Source organism: Gallus gallus, chromosome 5 (assembly GCF_016699485.2).
Source record: "Gallus gallus isolate bGalGal1 chromosome 5, bGalGal1.mat.broiler.GRCg7b, whole genome shotgun sequence".
In the NCBI taxonomy this organism is placed as follows: domain Eukaryota; kingdom Metazoa; phylum Chordata; class Aves; order Galliformes; family Phasianidae; genus Gallus; species Gallus gallus.
This window is the reverse complement of record NC_052536.1, coordinates 10,991,774-11,011,428: the sequence shown is the minus strand read 5'-3', so window position 1 is coordinate 11,011,428 and position 19,655 is coordinate 10,991,774. Positions and strand designations below refer to the sequence as shown.

Below are 19,655 nucleotides of genomic sequence, written 5' to 3'. Positions count from 1 at the left end.
GGGTCAGAGATGAAAACCACAACAGAGAGCTGTGTATTTCAATGGTAAACATACTGCATCACAAGCTATAATAGAATATTTCAGTGTTTCAGCTAAAATCATTTCTTAGAGATCTAGTTAAATTTAAATGCTAATGATAAATACATTTACACTCACCGACAACATTTTAGGTTTCCATTTTAAACATTTGGGTTTTTTTTTTTTTTTTTTTTTTTTTTTTTTTTTTTTTTTGCTTTCTAATTATCTAGGGACAACTTCAATGAATTGGATCTTTGGTTCATGTGCTGGTTTTTGGTTTTCTCATAGTTGTGCTCTTTGGGACACGGAAATACTAAAATGGAACTTGAGCACTTGGAAATGGGGGGCAGTTGAGAGCTTGGGCACTATTCACCTTTCCCCTTGTGACTGATTTTGCTTTGCATGTTTCCTTCTACTCGTTACAGATCAAATGAAAATTAGATAGCTGATGGTCCTCAGTTATTGCAAATTATTTCTGCCTAACAATTTTGTGGCATTTTGTAGATCTGACACCAGAAGACAGGGAAACTCTGTAGCTTCCTTTCTAGTTGATGCAGTTTCCAAGCACTGTATGCAGACCCTGCTAGCTCTCTCCAACCTGAATGGTGATGCTGTGTCAATTTTACTTGTGACAATTACTTCTTAAATATTCTGTTTCTTTTTAGCACCTATGCAAACACTTTAATGAAGCCCTTAAAATAGTAATAAGAAACCTTGCATTGGGAAGCTGCTTAGTAGTAGAGTCTGATTTGATTTTAGTTTACTAAGTTATGATGAAAATACTTGAAATTGTTGGTTTCGTATGTCCTACTAAGACTATGATCTTCACATATGCACACAATGGGAACCCTAAAATGTGTAAAACCCTAAAAAAAGACTTTGTTTTTTATTTAAGTTGCTTTAGAAGGAAAAGGCAGTTTAAATGGGTATAGATTTCATCTGTAGACCTTGTGAAAAGGATAGGAGGTTCGAAGTCTCAATACACTGAACTTTAAATTTCCTTTTCTTGTACATTTCTTAGTGACAACTGATTAGTTTAATTAATAGAGGATATAATATTTTATTTGTATTTTTAGGCTGTTTCAATTACTTCTCTTTTTGTCTTAACCTTTTCATGTGGAAATAAATTCACATTAAAAACCAGTGTCCCACCTGCTCATGCTTGCGCAGCCTAAGCAGTGGAGGGCTTGTGGGAAGAAGGAGAGAAGTTGCTGTGCTGTTGTTCTTGACCACAGTGCCAAACTGAGGTAGATAAATCTGAAATACTTCCCAGGTAGTTTCAGCTGGGCACAGTATCCCTACAATATTCTTCTAAAACTTATCCTTTATCCCAGTAGTAGCTGCAGCTCACTGGTAAATCAGGTGGTTCCTGTAAAGGGTCTGTAAACACATTTTAGGGTTCCCATTATTATCATATGTGAAGATCAGATTGTATAAGCCTTTGTTCAAAAACCAAAGAAATTCTGTGCACAGTGCTGCCTCATGAAAGCCTGTTTGCAAGGATTCTGAAAAAAACTTCAGCTTCTCATTTGTGGAAAGGAAGTAGGGCATTTTTACTCGTTTGATTTTATCTGATCAAAATGCCCGTGACATCATAATTCTTGTGGGTCTTTACTACATTTTTCCCTCTGTTCCCACTGACCCATATTCTGATCTATGCTCCCATATTTGCTGCGTAACCCCTTGCAAACAGTGCCACGATGAGGAGTCAGCTGGAGTGTATCCAGTCTTGAAGGTAGTGGACGAGAAGGTGCAGTGTTGTATGATGCAGCGTAGCACACAAGAGCAAAGATCACTGGCCAAACCCTGCGCTCAGGTTTTAGCTGGAAGGCCCAGCCTTCTGGTACTGATGGTGCCAGCTGAGAACCTTGCAGCGGTCAAGTTCCTGTGCACACAGCACTTATAACCAGTTGCCAGTGGTGCTTTTGGGTACGTGGAGCCTTACCCTCTTCTGCAGGGCTAATGATGTACTTCAGCAGCCACTGTGCTTTCATTCTTCTCAAGGGTTAGGATTGCATCTGACACTGGTGTGATTGGGCAGTGTGGAAGAAAGCTTCTTGTCCCTTGCTACCCTTCTTGAGTACTCCTTCAGAGGAAAACAATGTTCAAGACAGGGTCTTCGGTTTGCATATTTGTCTTTTCTCCATTTTTTAACTACACCAGTGCTGGTGGTACTTCAGAAGTATGAGAAAGTGCTGTGCTTTTGCATCAATGAATGTTCAAGAACTTTCACTGTGACTAGAATCCTAATATAGGGAAATATAATCCACAGTATCACTCTATAATACAAGCTTTTCAACAAGAATTTGAGTTCAGCTTCATTTCTATGATCTAGATGGAAATATTTTTTCAAGTATATACCCTGCCCTAGATACTCTTTTATAATTTATAGGATGCCCAGATCTACTGTAGATATAAAAGTTTCTGGTTATGAGATCTCCGCATTACCAAAATTTCACTCCTGACTATGAAGCTTGCTAAATAACCTAAAGAAATCCATAGTGAAAACGTTAGTTCCCATGTAGTCAGATTGCCCCTTACAAAACATTTTCTTAGGTTTTAATATCCTGAAAGTCACAGCTCTGAGGCAGTCTGCAGTTCAAACTTCCTTTTCAGTTCTTAGAGTGAAGTCATGTAAGTAAATAAACAGAAGTGGCACGTCATTTATAGCTTGTGCCAAAGTATGCCATATGCCAGTCAGAATTCATTTGTATGAATCCTCATATATGTGAGCTTATAATAATCATAATGCAGATACACACTTATACACACTTGCAATACTTTAAATATGCACAGGTACCATCCTACCACAGCTCTGCTTACTTTTGGTGTGTCTTGAATCACCTTCCTTGGTTGTTTTTTTTTCACTTAATGAAAGGCATATAAATCTCATTGCTAAATGGCACTACGATGTTTGATGGTAAAAATAAAATCCCTCCTACTTTACTTTGTGAAGAGCCAGATGGATGTGTTTACCCTTTAGAGAAATTTAGACTTGATATTTTTGTTACATTTTGTTTTCTTGCTGGTAATTACGTTGGCACTTTGCTGATCCCCAGTTGTGCATTATTACAATGGAAGGTGACAATTTGATTGTCTTCAGTTGGAGAAACAAGTAATTTTATATTCACCAAGCTGTCAGGTAACACTACCTCATGGTACTAACAGCTCCTGGCAATATGGTTTTGCACCTATATTTAACTGCTTTGATGCTTGCATAACCTCTACTGAATTAGAAATAGTTTGTCTGCTAGAAATGTTTTTAGACTTGTAGCGTAAGGTTTTGATTAAAAAGACAATCCAAAACTGAACTGCAGAGCTGTTGTTTCGTGTTACATGGAGGTAGTAATTAGGTGGTTTAATGCAACTGGTTACAAGGCAGCCTGAAACTGAGATTCCTCAGTGCCTGCCGAGCTGATCTGCTTGACTGAGAAACCAGAATTCAGAAGACTGGGAAGAGGGAGGGGCAGGAAATCTGATTGGGGACAAAACGTTTCACTTCTGTGTTAAGCTGTGCAGACGAACGGCACGTGACCTTGTGTTTTTGCACCTGTAGGATGGTAAATTTAGTGTGTAACTTAGCACATGGCATCTTAGTACCTCCTAAAGATTATCTGGTGGAATAAAAAAAGGTCAGAATGCCGTACTTTACCATTGAAGTTGGTGTCTCCTAGAGCACTGGAAGGATTTAACGAACCTTTCAGGATCTCCTTACCCTCCAGATTTAGGTTTGGTCAGAAGAATTCTGAATTATTAGAACAAGTTCTTAACGGGCTTTATTAGGGAAAAAAATAACTCTAGTCTTTTGAATACACTCTCAGCTCCAAGTCTAAATGTGCTAAAATAAATTCTTAGTATTTTTAGTCATCCTTTATCAAAACCATTTATGTAATCCTTTATCTAAACAATTAAGTTATTGTATTCCATAAAAATATGTGAATTAATACTTATTTATAGCAACCATTGTTTTTTTAATTTTATTATTAACAATTGCTTTTATTTATATTGTATATTCTGTTACTTGCTGCCTAAAACAACAAATCGTAATAAGTTGCTGATGGATAAGTTCTTGGCATGTTCCCTCTTGTTCCCGTAGTTATTGGTAAAGATAGCTGGAAGTCAGTACTGCCTTTTTTCTTTTTCCAACAGTAGGAAATTGGATATCCAGAGACACATGGTGTAGTCATAGGACTTTAAAGGCAGTCGTCACTGAGAGGCCAATACCGACCAATTAAACAGAGGTGGTTACGTGATGTAACATTATCAGGAGAAACAATTCATGAGTCAAAGCATTCCAGGGCATATGAGCTCCAGTCCAAAGAACAGTCTCAAGCTGTTTAAATAAAGTGACAGGAATATTGTCAGCTAAATATAAACTATAGAAAATATTAACTTCAGTGACCGAAGATGAGCACAGCCCAGGTGCTAAATGATTATTCTTTCACTGCCCTTTACTACCTTCAATGCAAGTTCACCTTTGGCATGTTTCAGTGAAAACTCCTGGCAGTAAATAGAGAGAATGGAACAGTTAGCCTTCTAGAAAGGTAGGTTTATTTTTCACATTTTATGACTCCAAGTAAACACTTCAGATTTTCACTGAAAAGTCATCAGGGGCTGTGAGGCTGTTTAGCTGCATCCATTTTAATGTTTCCAACAATTGGATGGAGAGCCAGGAACTTGTTCCCCACCCCTAATATTTTACTGTGGCTACATGGCTGGAGCAGCTTACTTTAATGGCAGAAGGAGAAAGGCTTTCCAAAAAATTTCCAAGGGGCTGTTAGCTCTCGCATTGTTTGATTATGAGTAAGAAGTACCGTAAAAAGTTGTTCCAAGCTCTGTGAGCCTTGAGGAAGTTTGAACCTGAAGTCAAACTTTGTGACTCGCATTCATATCTATTAAGAGAAGTGTAATTTGTCTGGTTTGGAAAAACAAATGCAAGAATAGCTCTGCCTGTATATCTTGGAAGCCGTGGGTGTATTGCTTAGCTGGATGCTTATCTCAGCTAGAGATTTGGGTGCCCAGTTAATATACTGCTGTCATGTCTTGAATTATATTTACTTCCATTTTCACAAACTTTTATATCCAAGGTAATTCCTAGTGTTTCTTATGACTACCTCAGACTGTCTAATATTGAAATGATATTTATGATTGACATGTAACTAATTCTTGTAGTGTTTCTGCAAAATGAGGGAGATGAGCTGATTTGTGTTAGGCCTTGCTGTGGCTCCGAACAAGAAACAGAGTGGGAGACTTTTTCCTTTGCTGTGCTGTCACTTTATACAGATTTTGTGTACAGGGATTTATGTTAGGCTGTGGGGCCCTGGGAGACTGAAGTCTTTTACTAGTTGTTCATTTGTGTTACTAAGGCTCCTTCAAATCAGATATGAGATTTCATAATTTTAGGAAATAGCTGTTTATTCTAAAATGGCAGGCAGATTACAGCATTAGATTTACAATGAATTACGTTAGTGTGTCCACACAACATTGTTGTCCAGAGGCAAAGCTACAAAATGTTTGGGCTGCTGGCAAAGAATTTTCATTTTTCTTTAAGTCTATCTGACCACTGCTGTAACTGCTATCTGCATTCATTAAAAATAAAAATCAGGTTTCCTGAATATTTCAGCTATGATAAGCTAATTCTCAGTTAGAAAAAAAGGAATTATTCCAGCAACTAGTGTGCAGTGATGTCAGTTTGTTCCACACTACACCAGGCCCATACTTAAATGAACTTCCGTGGCAAAACGGATAGCATGAGGAGTGCTCCATGGGCATACACTTGAGTCTCAGGAGAGGTCTGAGAATCCATGAAAAAAATAGAGTTGTTGACGGGTAAGCTGCTGGGCCATAGGTGTTAAGGAGGATGCTGTGGGCAGTGCAGGCAAAGACAAATATGCAGTGCATTTATTTTTTCACAAATCTGAGTGCTGACTTTGTAAGGGAGGGCCCTGTAGGTCATTTGTAAAATTATGAGAGAGGTGTGAGCGTTTGTTGCTCTATTAGAGCAAGGGGGGAGCAGGCTAAGCTGCTGGGGCTGCTTTTTACTTTTCACTAACCTCAGGTTAGTGTAAAAGTTTAGAAGGAAGTATTTAAAAGGTTATGAGTACATCTAAAAATGGTTTCTATTAATTTATTTAGTTCTGGAGTCACCGAAGCACTTAGACATGTGCTTAACTTTTTGAAACAGAGTAGTCCAATTTGAAATTAGTGGACTGCTTGCATACTTACAGTTAATCATGCACTTAAGTACTTTAATCTGGCACTTTGGGGAAAAGGAATGGAGACTGTTCATAAAAGCTCTGTAAGTGAATGTATTTCTAATCTAATCGGATTCCAATCTACTGTTGGAGCTGTAGACCTGGGTTATGTCTATACTGCAGTCAGTAAAGCAGGATGAATTAGTCCATCTGAGTACTACGCTACTGTAGTTGGAGTGCTATCAGAAATGAGCTTATTTAAAATTGGTTTGGATATTCCAGAATTACAAAGCCGTCATTTATGTGGCTGCAGTGTAGACATGCCTTTACATTTCTGAACGCTTTGAGAGGGTGGAGCAGAGCAGAATCTTGTTGCTGGCCAAATACAGATCTGCTTTGTCATTTACCTCGTTGTTATCACTTAGTTTATATGCTTTTGAAATACTGTCTGGCCTACTGTGCCATTGTTATGAGTTATCATTTGTTCTAAAGCATCTATCTAAAAGAAGAACAGACAAGGAGAAACCATAGAAAAGTCTTAGAAAAAAAAATGAAGAAAAAGTGTAATTGTGTTTAGGAAGGTATAACACAATGTCTGTAGGAAAAAAGAAAACTGATGCTTTTAGAATCTAACTGGTAGTCTTCATTGGAGCAGAGACAATTTATTCTCTAGATTCACATATAAGTTATAACATATATATATATATAATAGAGCCATCCATTTAGTTTTACGTAGATGAAACCTCTTAGCCCTTCAGTTTTGGCTTTACTGTCTTGATGTTGAGGCTGACTGAAAATGTGGTCCAATCCTTGCCTTTGATAAAATAGCCCACTCCTTTTCAGCTTCAAGTTCAGAATGAGATAGAATTCATTCTGGTTTTGGAAAATCAAAGTGCAGTTTTTTTTTCTAATTCTCAAAGTTGAGTAGGTGAAAGGACTCCAGATAATTAGGGCTTTTTCTAACCTTTTTTCATACCCATTAGGTATATTTTCTACCTTTAGTGATTGCAGAGTTCAGCTAATCTGTCAATTTAACCAAAGCAACAATTTCACAATGTAGTTTTCTTTCTGATTGTGTGCTGTGTAATCAATATACTGATATAATGTGAGTGTAATTTCCTCTCTTATTTTATCTCCACTGCACAGTATTATAAATAAACAGCTAAAAAAGAAAAAAGAAAGAAAAGCACCAAACAAATCTGTTGCATCTTCTTTTAAGATTGTACCACTGTAGACACTTGTTCTAGTAAAGTAGAATTGGACCCACTTGATTGCATTTAAATTTTTCATGCTTCAGCAGTTTGTCTGGGAGCACAGTAAAGAAAACCCCCCGAGCGAGGATAGTTTAGAATAATAGAACTTGATTTTGTGTATTATAGCGGCACCATTTGCGCTGCTGTAGTTAGGGTTGTGTCAGCACTTCCATTATAAACCCCTGTTTGCAGGGGTTATAACTAGGGAGATATTTTTTATCAGAAACTTTTTTTTTTTAAATCATTTGAGTGAATTTAATTGATAAGAGGAGGAAAAATAAATTATAATGGAAATTAGTAAATTTCAGATACCTTTTACAAGCCATATTTACTATTAATATTGATTTTTTTTTCTTTCACCGGAGATTTTAGCAAATGCATTTTGAATAGTTTAAATGTAAAGTTGTGAAGTTATAATGGCTTAAAATTAAGCTGGTTTTTGTGCTTATGGTTTAACATTAAAATGTTTAAACACAACCTGTTCTATGGTTTGATGTTACTATAAACTACTCGAGTGATCCAGATCCTTCTCCCTTCAGTCTGATGAAGCCTTGAGTTATTGGCTGAGTTCTGCTTTTGGACCTTATGGACTCCTACGGGATGACTCCTCCTGTTTAAGTAAAACCAAATGTGCAAAGAGTACAAACCTGCAGGAAGTCATTGACTGGATGACACCCAGTCACAGAATTTATACATTTTATACAGTTTAACATGTCATAATCCTGCCATAATCAATATTTGGAGCATAACCTGGGACCCCTGGAATACCTGTACATGTGAGGGCATTGATTTAGTTAATGACTGTGCTGAGAAAAACAGCTGGAGGCTTTGACCTAGCAGGGTCTTACATCTCTGTCCCTTTTACCCTAGTGTTTAAAATCTATCAGTGGTAAGGCTGGAAAGGAAACATGAAGTGCTGACCTCTGGCCATGATGGCTGCACTAGCTCCTGATGTTCAACAGAGCTATGGAGAGAGGGGGAAGAGAAATAGGCCTCAGAAAACTGCGATGAGGAGAGCGGGTGCTTGGGGGGCCTGCTGAGTTCCTCTTTGTAGGCTCCAGGCCTACAGGTAACAGTAAAATCCCAGCATGAAAACGTGTCTGACCATAGGGCAGTAGTGGAGAAAATAGCAGACCTGAGGTCTGTTCATGACCCATTCTGCTAGCCTAGTGCAGAAAAAAATTGCTGGGCAAGACTTGAGACTGATAGTGAATGTGACTTTGTCAATGCAATTTTATTTTTAAGGTTAAGATATCCCCTTTTCTAGATGCAATCAAATTAAGAAGAGAACATTAATACAGCTTTGTATTTATGTGTTTCAAACACGGTGAAGAAGAGGGAAGTCTATTAGCATATATGGCAGGGGAAAGGTGCTTCCACTCGAGCACATTACCAGCAGATAGCTTTACTGAGTGGTCACTTGAGGAAATACCAAAAGCCTGTTTATGAAATAGAGGTGAAGCCTTTCTAGACTAATTATATTCAGCATGTAATTTCTAAACTTCAGTCTGAATTTTGATTTTCAATTAACATTCCCAATTTGAAGATAATTTTCTATTTAATGTAATTGCAGGAAATAATTTATTGGCTGATTAAGACTGAGGGCCCAGCCTTCCTTAAGAAAACAGTCCCTAACAAACCAGCCTTTAAAGCCAACTCGTAGCTTTGGACAGATTCAGCCTATTTTTGCAGCTGCAGAGTTGTGTTTAATTAGGATTGTGCACTATTATTCATTGGTGCAGTTAGTAGTTGAAATTATTCTTAAGAGACATTTTCATTTCGAGTTTTGTGTCATGATTAATTTATGGAGAAGAAACGGCCATAGCTATTGCTTTTTGCAGAAGCTCGTTCGGTTTGAAACGGGAATCAAATCTGTTGAGAAGGTGAAAGCAAGGAAAATCCCTTATTGTGACTTTCAGTTTTAATGCCTAGTTTTCAAATCGTATAGAGCATGGTAAGATTACTTATATTTTCATGTGAGTGATCGCATTAACATGACTGTTTTAATGAGAAAAGGGAAAGTAAACCATTTATTTTATCTTGGATCACAGCAATTATGAGCCAGAACCTTTTGAAGTACATGCAGTAATGCCGGCTGCTGAACTCTTGGCATGTTCTCTGCAGCATCAACACGAATTCTTTAGTGTAGTACGAATGTAATACACGGTTTAAATTCCTCAGTTCTGCTTATTGGCAGCATTGATATTAGACTGCCACTTACACTTAGACTTCCCTAAAGAAAATGCAAATGTTTTTTTCCCCCACCAGTATCGAGTTTAAGAGGCAGGATTATCTCTATTTACAGAATTGTTATTCTAAATAGGTATCAGTGTTTTAATATGTTTCAAAGCACTTCAAAGCTTGTAATACTTTTATATAGAACTGTACATAATTAGATTAGCTGATCCTATATTAATTTTTTTTTTCACTGTAGGATACTAAATCCAAGCTCACTCATTAATTGTGAGAAATTTAGCATTAGCTGTTAAATCCTATGTGAAACATGGGCTGCTACATAAAAACTACTTTTTAAATTGGAATTAACTTAATTATTTTTCTTTGCACTTGATATTTCCTTCGCTGTAATATTCATGAAAGCATGTGACAGATTTGTAAATTTAACTGTTAGTCTCAGATTTCCAGACCCTTTAATCAGTATTTATTTGTCTGTAGAAACAGTACTAGCAAGTTAATGATTTGCTAATTTGAAAAATGCTCATGTGGTTTCCCATGTTAACTGATTTGTGCATTTTTAAAGAAATGGTATGAAATCAATTATTGTTAAAAAGCAATTAAGGTGAAGATCTTATTCCTTGGTTTCTCTGCAATTTCAGTGTCCAGGATATTCTAAAGTTACCAAAAACTGGAAAAATAGCTAATATATTTTAGCTGTCTACTTTCAGGTTTGTTAATGGCAGTTTTAACAGTTGTAGTTAATCTTATTATTTTAAACAAAGTGTTTTAAGATTTTGTGTTGAAGTCAGTTATATTTTCATGTAAGTGCAGTTATGTTTTCATGTGGTGAAAGCGGTGTTTCCATATGTGATGGTAGTAAGAGACCATTATTAGAAAGAGACATTTAACGTAAATTAGTGCATTTATTCATTAGACTTTTAGGTCATTTAAAGTAATTTGTTGAAATATATCCTGTACTCAATACTTACTATGAAATGAAACATAATTATTTCAGGTTTTTAGTTGAAACTGTAAAAGATTAATCACTTATTATCCATCCATTTGATAAGCCATTCACTTTCCCCATGAACATCTCAGCATTTTCCAGATATAAAACTAGATAAAAATTTAAACAGGTAAGGATCGGATACAACTTTAAACAAACAGCAAAAAGACTTATTTTGAAGAATCTGAAATGGATTTGAAAATTCTCATCTCTGCAGAAAATAACTTCTGCTTACAAGGAATGAGGTTGAAAAAACACGTGGGACCTTCTCCTCCAAAAATTTGCTTGTAACATTCAGAATACTTATGTGACTAGGAGTTTAAAGCTTGAAATCTTGTGGTGAATCAACGTGAAAATAAGACTAAGCTAACTTCTTTGTTTTCTGGCTGAACAAAATTACATTGTTTGACAAGTCTAAATGAATAGAATAACATCACATTACTAACCTTGACACTGACTGGACATAAGTGAAAACTTCATCTCAGTGGTTTGGATTTGGTTCCCCAAACCTGTGCTTTTATGAGTACTTTCCTTGACTGTGTATGATTAATTTTATTTGATGTAGGCAAGCGTACCTTCTATACCTTCTATCTGGTGTGTATAGAGGACTGTTTCAGTTTGATTTTTTTGTTTGACACAAATGTTTTCTTTTTGTCTCCTTATTTTGCAGAAGAATGTCTTCCAAGCAGGCTACCTCTCCATTTGCATGTGCAGCTGATGGAGAGGAAACAATGACCCAGGACTTAGCATCACGAGACAAGGAAGAGGGCAACAGTGATCAGCACGCGACCTCTCATCTGCCTCTACATAATGTAATGCACAACAAACCTCACTCTGAGGAGCTACCAACTCTAGTCACGACCATCCAACAAGATGCTGAGTGGGATGGAGTCATCTCAGCCCAACACAGAATGGTGAGTTTCACAGTTCTTGAACTAGCTTTCTAAATTAGTATCCTAAAAGGCTGTTCGCTTCTGTTTTGAAAGACATGTTCAGTGGAATCATTCAAGTGTGTGAAGCTTTTTAAATGTTAGTGTGAGCAATAGATCAGCATCAATATGGTATAATTGTAAATTATAACTGTATAATCTTGTTAAGTATACAAGTCTATATGAATGAGGTCATTTGATGAGTTCACCTTCGGAAAGGAAATGCATCTATTTATCATGTTTTCATTCATACCTTGATTTATGTCATAACCTCTCTAGATCATATATTCAAGCATTAATTTCTGACAGGAGGGTATAGCTCACAACTGTTTGTCATCTGCAAAGTGTTTCATTGAAGGAAGAAACTTCAATGTATTTTTTTACTTCTCTCTCAGAAAGGGAATTCACCAAATCTGCAATATTGTAGCTTCACACTACAACAAAGAAGCTGGCATTTTAGTTGACACAATCATCCTGCTATATTTATAGGAAATTATAACTTTTTGTGAAAGGGAAATGTCTTTGAGTAACTATGTCATGCTTTTCTACTCTAGATCATCTGTTTCTATACAAGTGACATTAGAAATGATCAGAATTTTTGTCTGTATTCTCTTCAGTAGCCCACTTAAAATTATTTTGTAGTTATAATTCTGTCCTTATGCATCCCCCAAACTCTGCAATAAATGAGTAGACTGAATCAAGACTGAATGGGCACAGCATCTCATTCAATTTGTTTTCCTTGAATGTGTTTACGAGAACAGGATTAAGGTATGTGCAGCACCCAGGTGTGCTGTAAATTTAGAACATAATAATTCCACGCTCTCCGTAAAGTGACTTTCACAAACACTGAGTTCACACAGTTAATGCATTTTCATAAAATTTCTTCTGCATTTTCATTAAATACCTCTGAGCAGATAATGACTGAGGAAGTCCTGATATTTTTTTTTCAGTGCAAATCAGCAGCTACAATAAAAAACTGTAGATTTTTTTTTTTTTTGACATTTCTAACAAACATTTCAAATTTGTGGAGAAATAATAATTTTATTTCAGTAATCAACATAGAGGCTGGAATTCTTCATCCATTTAGTGTTACCTACAATTCAAGTGTTAAGTAAATAATAGCACTTAAATAATATCTATTCTGTTAGTACAAGTTTTTGTTAGTTTATTCTCAAAATTTAATTGATTCAGACTATGAGACCAAACTAGAGAAGTGTAGTGGACCATGTAAGCTAGTGCAGGCCTAAGATATTCCTAAATCTGTGGGCTACTTTTACAAAGAGTTTAAAAGATGCAAATGTAAAAATGGCTTTAAAGAAGAATGATTATAGATGAGTAATTTTGCAAGGTAGGTTTTAAATTGTATATATGGCTTCTACGTAGAATTTTTACCTGAAACCTCAGTTTGGGTGGAAAGTCATTCTTTTACAAAAACCACGCAATAAGCTCATCAGAAAAAAATTAACCTCCTTCTTTGTTTTCAGGAGGACAACCAGGATATAGAACAGAAAATGTTGATCAATCTGTTGATGTAAAATAAATCTGTGAATTCATCAGTCACTTTCTTTCCCATCCAATGAGGCATGTGCACTCTGGGAATTTCAGTCTTAGAACACTAATACCATAGATGAAGTGACTTTGTGTCCCAGAGAGAAAGGTATTCCTAACCTCTGGGAGCCCCTCAAAGCATTTGCTTTTTATTCAGGCTGTTCTTTTGACTTGAAATAGTAGCAAAAATGATACAGGCTTGTGCCATGTGATTATCTGTACTCATTGGCATTGCTCTAAACTAAACTTATGCTTACAGCACCAGAGTGCAATCTCTGTTTTCCTTCTTAATGCTGTACTACCATGTCAACGCTTGCTGTACCTCTGGACAAGCATGAATCAATACTCAGCTTATCGTGTTTCAGAGCAGGTGCATAAACTTTACTTGATTGACTTAGCACTCTGTTTTTCCTCCCTCCTTTTTTCAGTGAACACTCCATCATATACGTAGATGAATGTCCTGAAAATCATTAAAAGTTTCCACAATTCCCTTGGGTCAAATCTTGTGGTGAATGTATGTCATCCTTATTTAGGTAGCTCTCCACTAAACCAAACAGATTTTTTTGCCTAGCTAAAAGCTGGGTGTAATTTACAAGGTTTGGCTAGAAAAACTAAGTTCTCAGGCATGCTATTTGGTTGCACTTAAAATGAGATATAAAATGTAAGCAAGATTCCAACAAGTGTTCACAAGTTAGGTGAGTTAGATCGCTAGTTAGGTCACTGCTGTGAAGTGGTATAAAGAATATTTTTTCTCCTTGAGGGACTGTCATTTAGGGTAACCTTTTTGACTTTTTTTTCCTTACTTATGTCCTTAGTGAGAAATCCTTTAAGCCTCAATTAATTGTGCAAAGTTTATCTGAAACACCTCAGTCTCCAAGCAGGCACTGATACTGCTAGGAGAAATTCAGAAGTGCCTGCAATTTTCCTGATGAGATCAATTTTATACTCTTCTAAGTAAGGATAGGAGTTTCTTTCCTGAGAGGCAAATTCTAGAAAGTGGGTTGGACAGTTTTGAGATAGCGACCAGTTTTCTACCTAATAAAACCAAACTCCCAGAAGGTAAGTGCTTGCTGACCTTTCACAGACAGATCCTTTCAAAGCAGATTTGAAGAAGCACCTGCTCCTTCCATTTACGCTAAAGGTAAAGACATTGGTGCTGTCATTAAAATGCATCAATAATGTGTGTTGCCTGGTTAGAAGATAGTAAATTCACAGAATGCTGTGTCGACATATGGGGAGGAAAAAAAATATTTTTCAAGTGATACCTAATTAAGGACAAAATCCTGCTTCCTTTGTGCCCTAAAAACTACTAAGGACGTCACTGGAATTTGTGAGAGCACACATGCTAGGAGGGCTGTACAGAAGCTAGGTGAAAAAAGATACTGTAGCAGGGCAATTCAGCTGAAAAATAGCACCGAGTTTTTTCTCATCACTTACGGTATGCAGCGCTTTCTGTAATAACAGATACCTTTAAACTGCATTGTGTATTATCATAAAAAAAAAACCCCACACTGGCTAGAAGTGTTTTCAAACTTTCACTCCCTTTTGATATCAGGCATTGCTTTCCACTGAGTCCTTTGTGTATTCTGAATGTCTGGAAGCCAAAATATTTTGTTTTAACTCCCACTCTGTAGTATTTCCCAGCTGTGTACTTATATGGTGTAATAAAAGGATTTAACAAATGGGAAATAGCAGCTGCATTTGGAAATTCCCTTTGTGCTCCCTTTTCATTTGACAGATTCAGCAATGTGTAACAACTGTAACGTCAGACCTGTAATGACTTACACTGCGAGTATCATATCACCAGCCAATTTGATGTTATAGTGGGGAGAAAATAAAACAACTGAAAGATTTGGGCCTGTAATTTCTTATTTCTGAGCTGAAAGGATTTATATGTATATTTCTAACTATAACTGAATACGAAAATACCTGGACATGTGAGTATTTATTGTTGCCTGTAGTTCAGCTAGCAAATAAATGCTACTTTAGGCTGAGGACATTTTTTTTTTTGCTGCAGTGAACTGTAGGGAGGGGGTCAAAGCATTACTAAGATAACAAGGAAGCAACTCTTCTGCCTTGTCCCATGGACACTGAGTAACAGACAGGAAATTTTCTAAGTTGCATCCAAAAGCTGGCTCTCTTGGGGCAACAGACTGAGAGACGATGAGAATGAAAAGCCAACAGAACTAACTTATGCTAAATTTAATAGTAATTGGATTATTATATGCCAGTATTATGTTAATGGTAGCTATGTAAAGAAATGGAGAATCGTAATTTGTGCTTTATTCATTGGAGAACAAGTGATGCTCTTTATCTTCATACAGAGCCTTAAACAGATTGTGAGGTAAATGATAAAGATTTTTTTTATTATTGCCTTAAACTATCAGGAGAAAGCAGTGCCAACAATAAGCTACAAAATCAGATGGACAAGTGGTGTGATCCACTTAAAGAAAAGAGAGATGGGCTGGTGTGTTGCCATAGCTGTAAAGGCTAGACGTGGTCCTTCTTATGAACAATACATTTAAGCAGCTTTAACATTGTGAAATCACAGAGTCATAGAATATCCTGGGTTGAAAGCCAGAATCTTTCTGCAAATTGCAGATTTAAAAATTTTTTTTTTTTTTTCTTCTGGAACTTTGAAAAGAAGAGAGAAGCAAATTGTGTTCCCAACCCTAATCCCATTATGACAGTCTGGTAAAAGGCAGGATTTCTGAAGGTCTTACAGGCACTAGAAGAATCACTGTATGTGGAACACAAGAACAGTGGGAGCCCTTTTCTCACTGGTATTCCTCTCCTACCCACCACCACAGGCAATATATAGACAGTGTGTACATGCACAGAATGGGGGCATCCACAGCTTCTTCATTTACCATTACATGAAGTATTATGGCAAGAGGCTGTTGGGAAGAACCACAGCTGCAAGCAAAGTCTAAAGAATGTGTGTTATTTCCCTGTGACTGAGGGATAACACACAAATATACTGATGTAAGTTCATTATCATCAAATATATACTACGTTTCCCCACATATATTTTTAACATTGTTCAAAGACCCTTTGGGTTTAGAAATGAAATTTCTGTAATTGGGTTTTATGTCAGATGGGAACATTGACATACATTTCATAATTATGTCAAGTCTCTGTCTTCTGTTGACTTCTTGCCAAAAAGTGAAAAGCATGTTACCTTTCCACTGTCTCAGCACATCCGTTTCAACAGTACTGATGGCAGATTTGCATATGCAGGAGGAAAAGAGATTTGTATCTGTATTTGTTACTTTTAAATCACTTTAAATCACCAAGTATCAAATTTAATTTTGTATAGCTCTAGCAAAACTCCTGGTATCAGAAAGACAAAAATGGGTGGTATTCAGGAGGTGCGTAGCGTCTGCTATACAACAGGCATTGTTCTGTCACGCGCTCTCATATGCATCTGTGCTGTTAACTTCCCTTGATGAAAGTCCTTCCTTTTGTGGAAAATAAACTCACGTTTCTAGGGAAAATCATTGAAAAATGTTTACATGTGCTAAATGCTGTGAATTTGTTGTTATATAAATTCATGGCTTTAAATTCTTACAAGTTATAGGTACAATTACATGTTTTGAACTTTTATTTTTAATTCATTTTTGACGGGATATGAGCATATAAAATGCATCAAATATAAATGCCCTAAACTCTAGCAATTCCGTATCTGCTAAATTGCTCATGCAGCTGTTACTTGCTTGTACAAATTTGAGTTTTGTGATGATTGAAAGCAATTCTGTAGAGCTCGTGATATTATTTCTGGATGTCAGGTAGCACATTGAAATTTTTATCTAACTAGAAAGATAAATTATTTTGCATGCAATCGCATAGTGTTTTAAATAGTGTTTTGATTCAAAAAGCATTCAAATAGGTGCTTGGCTTGGCTTTATTAGGACTACCAACAACTGTCATGTTAAGTACATGTAAAGGTTGGAAAGATCAAGCACTCAGTTTTAGTAGCTTGAGCATAAAAATGTTTACATTTCAAATTAAAACAATAAAACAGTTGCCTATGCCCTATGCAGGGTATAGTGCATAATGTGGTATATTTACTTTAGGAAGAATCAAGTAATTTTTCATTTTTGCATTTGTTATACCTTTTGTTATTTTTATTTTGACACTGAGTAGTTTAGTTTTGTTTACAGATGTTCAGTGTTCTGGGATGAATTGTGTTTGAATAGAATTGCTCATCACCTGAACTCTTCACAAAAGCCTTGTAGCATATGTTTGTCTCTAAACCTGTAGACGTTTTATTCCTTTCCCTTATTTTAAAATTTCCATATTTTTTTTTTTATAAAGCAAATTCTGGGAAGTTTTAAAATCAGTTCTGTATATTGACACAATTCTTTTTTTTTTTTTTCCAAAAGTAGGAGCATTAACATGCTCTAAATTGTTAAATTTTTTTCCTTGGGCAAGAAGGAATCAGGTATGCATGCTGATTAACATACTCCAGTCATTAACATGTGATTATGTGGGCTGCATATTGAGCACCTGCCAAAAGATAAAATCCAACACTTTACTACATCTGTGCAAAGACTTTTTACATTTCTTTTGTACTTTGACAGCTCAAGAAAAAACAGACTTTGGTATCTCTGTCCAGCATAATAAAACTGTGTACATAACATGTCTTAATGGAGGAAGGAAAGATACTACTTATATTTATTTTAATCTTTGAGGCCATGAAAAATCCAGTGACCGAGACTTACAGAGCACCATGTGTAATATGAATCTCCTAATGTAGTGTATCACTGACATTCATATACAGTTTACAACATTCCTGCATGTTTATAAGGATTATCTGTTCTGGGGTTCAGCCAATGTTATTCTAATTCACAACAGTTTTATGTGATACCTTTATGTCTCATAAATGTCTTGTTTTTATTTCAATCTTCCAAATGTTTCATCAGTGTTTACCTTAAAGAAATACAAGTACTCTTTGCAGCAGGCTGGTTTCCTGCATGCATTCCTCTGCAAATGCTAACAGGGAAACATAAAACATGTAATAGATGTCATGTAACTATATACAGAGAAGGATTTCCATGTGCATTTGATATTGCTAAAAACATAAATACAAATTTTATTCTGATATTTCTAATAGATCTAGCTGTAAGTTGGACAGCTATGAAGACCTAATAGGAGGAAGTTGGATATATACAAAGTGGTCTGGAATATCCAAGCCACACAGTCCTTGTTTGATTTGGCAGCTTCTGGCAACATACATCATAAAGTATGTGTCTTTATTTACTGAAAAGGTAAACAGTGCTAATCAGCTGGGACTGATCACAATGCATCTTTAGTTTCAATTTAGATGAGAATATAAATCTAAATACTTATTCTACAAATGCTTCTTCCATTACATTTTACTTAATATGAGCATTTAACCAAAATCCAGGGCACAAAGTCTCAATATTGTTATGTTTTATTGCCCAGCCTAAACACAGGGAGCTAAAGCATATGGTATTTGGATGATTAGCAAAATACTCAGCATTTAACTCTTATGAAAGCAAACGAGTTTATGCATATAACTTAATAGCAAATTGTATGCTGTATAAAAATGACTGATCAATTTATTTATCAAATAATTTTGAGGTGATTTTCTGTTCTGGAATGGGAGCAAAATGTCTCTCAAAGTTTTTCATAGTTGTTCTTATTTGTAAAGAGAAGGTTTTTAAATTGTAACCTTCTTTTCAGAAATCTCTCTACCAAAAACTTGGTGTGTGGATTCTCCAGATGCACCAGCAGCTGAGTTTGAAGGGATTGCAGTGATTAAGTGGCTGCATTATACATCATACAAAGAATTTGTGCCTATTCCAAAAAAGGTATCTAGTCTTGCCTTGACCTGTTCATAAGGTCATGTTCATATTGCGTATGCCTGATTTTCTTGTCATCCCATTTTTAAACCTTTTACCTAAGTAAGTTTTTTCTTTTTTTCTTTTTTTAATTCTTCAGCACATCCTTACTTGGGCTAGAGCTAATGCTTGGTGTTGTATTAGTTCTTAAGGAGTTTTAGATAAGTGTAAAAGGTGAAATGCAAGCTGTTTAAAAGACTGTATTCAGCCTATATTCTGGCAGTGAAATCAGTGTAAGTTATATCAGAGTAAATGCTGAGTTAAAGACTTGAGGTTTTATTCCATTACTTGCCATTTACCCTCCCACTAGCATAATTTGCTGAGACTTTACAAATCATATTCTCTCAGTAGCTCATAGCAGTCATTCTCAAGCCTTGGATTTAAATAAATCTTCCTTAATAAAACTCCTATTTTTTAAAAGCAGTTGTGAATTGGAAATTATCACTTAGATTTTTAATTTCTCTTAATTCTATTTAATTAAATTCCTCAAAATGGGAAACCTTTTTTAATGTAGTGATTGGAAATGATTTTGTAAACATTTGCTTTCATTATATGTTAACTCCAGACTAGTTCCAAGTGCCAGCATGCCTCTAGTACTTGGAATAAAAACCACTCTGGATATCCAACTTTCCTGGGGTGTTTACATGTGTCCCATTCAATACAGA

General features: G+C 36.0%; 1 protein-coding gene across 18 annotated transcripts in view; it reads left to right on the top strand.

Moving 5' to 3' along the window:
• Positions 1–19,655, top strand: part of SOX6 (SRY-box 6) — a 404,747-nt gene that overhangs the window by 166,304 nt on the left and 218,788 nt on the right. For all 18 annotated transcript variants that reach the window (XM_025150674.3, XM_025150677.3, XM_040700840.2 and 15 more), the window contains one exon: positions 11,317–11,560. In XM_025150674.3, the coding sequence (XP_025006442.1) occupies positions 11,317–11,560 (244 nt within the window). The remainder of the gene's footprint in view (positions 1–11,316; positions 11,561–19,655) is intronic.